This window comes from Mesitornis unicolor, unplaced genomic scaffold (assembly GCF_000695765.1).
Source record: "Mesitornis unicolor isolate BGI_N332 unplaced genomic scaffold, ASM69576v1 scaffold43681, whole genome shotgun sequence".
NCBI lineage: Eukaryota > Metazoa > Chordata > Aves > Mesitornithiformes > Mesitornithidae > Mesitornis > Mesitornis unicolor.
Window position 1 is genome coordinate 1 of NW_010165256.1, and position 5,481 is coordinate 5,481.

Genomic DNA, 5,481 nt, shown 5'->3' on the forward strand with positions numbered 1-5,481 from the left:
GGTGTTGGGGACTCTGTGGGGCTGTGTGGGTCTGTGTGGGGCTGCATGGGTCTCCGTGGGACTCTGTGGGGCTGTCAGTGTGGGGCTGTGCGCGTGTGGGGCTATGGGTTTCTGGGTGTGGGTCTATGGGTCTGTGTGGTTCTGTGCACGTGGATCTGTGGGTGTGCGATTCTGTGGGTCTGTGGGTGTGAGACTGCGTGGGTCTGTGGGTGTCGGATTCTGTGGGTCTGTGGGACTGTGTGGGTCCATGCGCTCATTTCCAGGTCCCAGTTCGCGCTGAAGTTCCTGGACCCCTCATTCGTTCCCATCACCAACTCCCTGACCCACGACCTGCAGGAGAAGCCCTCCAAGTGGGCCTTCAACCGGACGGCATTTGCACACCAGAGGTGAGCACATGGCCGGGCCCGGTCTCCCCTGCTCGCCCCCCCGAGGGTGTCCCCGTGCCCCCAGGATTTAAGGAAATGCAATCAGGGACTGCTAAGTACTCTGAGCTCTGAGTAATTTGCCGGCAGTGAGAGACAGGGGCTGAATCAGAGCATTTCCCAGACGGCTACAGCTCTCTTGCAAGAACTGGTGATTTCGGAGCAGGACGCCGAGCTGCAACACGCATTATTTCACCGAGCAGAATGTGACCCACTTTCCCGGCGTGCGAGTGGGATTCTCATTACTTCCAGACAAATGGCTGGGGCTTTAAAACTTGAAGCAAACCGGGCTGAAGCAGCTGTGAAATGCCGCGCTGATGGAGGCCGACACAGCTCTCGGCAGATCTGAGCAAGTGCGGCTCCGCTCTGCTCCAGCTGCTCCGCTGAGGGGGCGGCAGAGCGGGGGGCGCGGATGGGGCCCTGGCGCCCACATCCCCCAGATATGGCTGCGATCGCCTCCTGGCCGCCCTCTGCGCTGCCTTCCCTGCTGCAAAGGGGCTGCCCCATTCCCTTGGCTTCCTCCAAGCTGCTCCTACTTGGTGGGAAGGAAAATGTGCTTCCATTTTCTCACGGCAGTGTGGATTTGGTGATATTTATTTGCTTTACTGGTATATATACATATATCAGTAAATATATACTTTATGCACTTTTTATACACATATACTTACTGATATATGTATTAAAATTTGCTGTAAAAGAAAATAAAAACATTCAGCCATTTAAGATAGCTCCTGCCATCTTGCACTGTAGTTTGGTCCTGACAGATGCCCCCAAGGAGCCACGGACCATGGAAAGACCCCATTTTGCCTGCCCCATCCTGTCCCCTGGCCCCCCAGACTGGTGTGACAGGGGCCACCCCTCGGTGTCTCTTCAATCCCGGCTGCCTTTGCACTTTCCCATTAGTGTAACCCCTAACGAGGGCACCCAGTGGGGCTCCGTTAATGCTCAGACATTGCAGGATGCAAGCTGGAAGAAAAGTTGTTTGTTTTCCCTAAACATGAGCAAATAAAGTGGTATTTGTTTTCTAATTGTATGTTCTGCTAGGGAAATTCCTGAGCAGGGCTGGTTTTGTTTGGTTTGAAGGATCCCTAATAACCCTTGTAAAAATGCCCACGTGCTTGCCCAAATAAAGCATTACAGAATGATATTTACATAAATGGAGACAGCGACTGTCACTTGGTTTTGCTATTCAAAGCCTCGTAGTGACAACACAAAAAAGTAAATATATTTAAAAATCAGCTCCTGTTAATGAATATCCTGGGCTGCTTGGTTCTGCTTCACAAACCTGGTGGCAAACCTGGTCCCCACCATTGCAAAGGTGTCCGGTCCCATCCCAGGAGTGGAGAGCACTGATGCACAGGGCAGGTATCACCACACAAGCAGAACTATGCCACACACCACCCCTCAGCACATAACTCCATGTTTTCTTCCTTTTTCTGCTTTACTTTAGGCAGGAGATCCTTCAGCACGTCGACGTGATAAAGAACTTCTCTCTGACCAAGAGCAGCGTGCGGATCGGACAGCTGATGCACTACGATTACTCCAGCCATAAGTACGTCTTCTCCATCAGCAACAACTTCAGGTCGCTGCTGCCCGACGTGTCGCCCATCCTCAACAAGCACCACAACATCTGCGCCGTGGTGGGCAACAGCGGCATCCTGACCGGCAGCCAGTGCGGGCAGGAAATCGACAAATCCGACTTCGTTTTCCGCTGCAACTTCGCTCCCACCGAGGCTTTCCAAAAAGACGTTGGGCGGAAAACCAACCTCACGACCTTCAACCCCAGCATCCTGGAGAAGTATTACAACAACCTCTTGACCATTCAGGATCGCAACAATTTCTTCCTGAGCTTGAAGAAGCTCGACGGGGCCATTCTGTGGATCCCCGCGTTTTTCTTCCACACGTCGGCGACAGTGACGAGAACGCTGGTTGACTTCTTTGTGGAGCACAGGGGGCAGCTGAAGGTGCAGTTGGCCTGGCCAGGAAATATAATGCAGCACGTCAACAGGTGTGCACTGTTGCCTTGCTTTTAACGTGCCAAAATGCGTGTTACTATATGCAAATGCTAAAATGCAAATGCTACTGTATTATTTTTCTGTTCTTGCCCGATTTGGTCAGCACAGTAAGTCAGGACCCAATTCTGCGTGCTTTTAGGGCAAACACAGGTCTGTTAGTGCTTCAGCTGGTGTTTGTCATTAAGTTATTTCTCAGGCATTTCGGCGGGGCAGAGGTGGGTGGGTTTTTGGCACCGGGGCACGCACCGTCGTACTAACACACCTTAAATCCCTCACAGGTACTGGAAGAACAAGCACCTGTCCCCAAAGCGGCTGAGCACCGGCATCCTCATGTACACCCTCGCCTCCGCCATATGCGAGGAGATCCACCTCTACGGCTTCTGGCCCTTCGGGTTCGACCCCAACACGCGGGAGGACCTCCCGTACCACTACTACGACAAGAAGGGGACCAAGTTCACCACCAAGTGGCAGGGGGCGCACCAGCTGCCCGCCGAGTTCCAGCTGCTCTACAGGATGCACGGGGAGGGACTGGCCAAGCTCACCCTGTCGCACTGTGCCTAAGAACCCGCACCAGCAAGTGCCAAACGATCGTCTAGAAAGTGCCCAAAACCCGATTGAACACCCTTCAGATTTAATTCTTAAACAAACAAAAAAAATACAACACAAAACCCCGCCCTGCAGTATTTTCCATAATATAAAGATGCTTTTTAGTCGCCCTTGTCACCGCTCATCAGAGGGTCTAAGCATATTTAGCAGTGCAGAAGCATTTATCAAATTCTGTGGATGCTATCCATGCAGCGGCAAAGTTGAAATATTTTGCATTTATAGATAGGCTTCTAAGTATGTTTTAAGGTATTTTCATTTTTTGGCGTACCCTGACTCTCTTAATTTTATTGCCCCTTCCCGATTAGAGTTAGAAATGCTGATTTTAAGAGGTTTCGCTTCTCTTGTATATGTTGCTGTCGATAGCTCAGCACCTTGCTGTGGTGAGTGCGGAAGCCGCTCGGGTTGCTCCTCATCCTCACCTGCAGGCTCTGCAGCGTGGATCCCCATTCCCACCGCTTGCGTACTTTCGTATGTACTGAATTTTACATTTTTTTAAAGAATAACGCGAAGGAGAAGGTCACAACACGGCTCATCCCTTAGCTCGACGTTCGCTATTCGTTAGCCCAATTAACGGGGCCGGGGCTGGCTGGGCAGGCACCGGCGGGGCAGGCGGCGGGGTTTTTTAATGTAAAAATGGATTTTAAAGGAAAGTGAGCACAGCAGGAGGGCAGGGAGGAGGAATATGGTTACCAGGTTCCCCGTTCACACCGCTAGCCCAAACAGCCGTAATTAGTGGCCCCGTTTTGGGGCACGGCTGTTGGTGGAGGGGACAACCCTTAGGGCCACTGATGGTTTGAAAGAGTCTCAGGAGAAGGGAGCCTGTGAAATAGCGGGGTTTCTTACTGCAGCGAGCATACTTGGAAGCATTTTAGTGTTTTTCTACTATTTGGTACGATGCTGAGAACTGACTACAGACTGAAAGATGCAAAACCCAAAGTAAAATCATACTTTAAAACAGCACGTTTTGGTTTTTCCCAGCCTCTTAGCCTGGGGGCAGAGGCAGGAGGTGAGGAAGGAGACCTGGAGTCCGACACCAAGCCCAGAGCAGCCCCCAGTGCCCGTGACCACCCCACCACGGCACTGCAGCCATGCCCCCAAAAACCCCGCACCCTGGGCAGAGGAGCTGGCAGCTTCCTTCCCCGCTTCAGTCACCCCACATCTTCTGGCTGTTGCTTTACCCAAGGCTGTTTGGGGGCGCGGAGGGGTTTGGGTCCCCCCATGCGCAGCCCACAGAGTCGTGCGCTGGTCGTTAACAAAGTGCAGTAATTAGTCATTTCGGGCATCATTTCCGGTTGAAACGTGGCTTTGCCAAGGCAGGCCAATGGCTTTGTGGTACAGGGGACAAGGGTCACCCCAAACCCCCAGTGATGCCTGTGGCTTGCGACTAGTGCCAGGTATTTTAATTAATTTAATTGTATCAGTTTTGCGTAGGGAGCAATCATTTTCAATCAGTGGATTAACGGAATATGAACTATTGTCATTACATTGGCGTGATATTCAACACGTCCGATGCCGGGGCAGAGGGATGGCGCAGCCGGGATGGGGAGGTCTCCAGCCCCAGATTGGCTGGAGGTGCACTGAGAGGTGCTGGAACTTTCCAGAGGCACAAAGAGGCAGCGAGGGAAGCACAAAAACCACTGCAAATATTCGGAAATGGGAATACAGAAAAATTATTGACGGAGCGCCATATTATATCATTGATTTTTAAGCAAAACTCCTCATCGATTTTTCAGAACCACATTGAACATTTCAGAATCATTGATTTTAATGGGGAGTTCTGCCCCAAAATCAATGGCGCAATACAGCCCAAAGTAAATTGCTTCTTAGTATCAATATTTTTTTGTCCAAGCTGTTGCAGTGTGGAAAACCATCTTAAATCCAGCATCTTTTGTTTTTGCCTGCTTTCCCCGATGCTCTTTGAGTTGTGCTATCGCATGGAGGGGCAGGGCAGCATTCGGGGGCTGAAGGGACCCATGGTGGCAATGAATGGGCTCAGTTTCACCCCATGCCTCGCTGCCAGGCTGGGCTCTTCCCCAAAAGCCATTTTCGGGCTGATTTTCTTGTAGGGCCTGGCATTAGAGGCAGAAAATGCCATTAAATAAGTAAATTTGGGACCCTGCCGTCGTCCCTGCTCAGGGCGGTGAATGGCGCTGGCGCTCGGCATCACCTTGGCTTGACTCCTCCTCTCCCCCTTCGTTTTGGCCCAAAATCTCCCTGCCTCTGCCCGCCCAAATGTATTGCTGCTGGTTCAGGGAAAATATTCACTGCTGTTACTGAATGTCCAGTTGAGTGAATATAGTGAGGTGAAAGTACCCATAACACCGCATGATCAAAACAAGTACAGAATGGTTTAGTTCATGACATTGGTGGGGTTGGGTTGATGGTTGGACTTGGTGATCTCAGAGGTCTTCTCCAACCTTAACGGCTCTGTGATCCTG

General features: G+C 51.4%; 1 protein-coding gene across 1 annotated transcript; it reads left to right on the plus strand.

The window, feature by feature from the left end:
- Window positions 1-263: 263 nt before the first annotated feature.
- ST8SIA3 (ST8 alpha-N-acetyl-neuraminide alpha-2,8-sialyltransferase 3) lies at window positions 264-2,998 on the plus strand (the record flags this gene model as incomplete). The annotated part of the gene is made up of 3 exons (XM_010194554.1): window positions 264-386; window positions 1,873-2,430; window positions 2,716-2,998. Coding segments are annotated over 3 exons (964 nt in total), but the record flags the coding sequence as incomplete, so codon positions are not given.
- Between the last annotated feature and the right edge of the window lie 2,483 nt (window positions 2,999-5,481).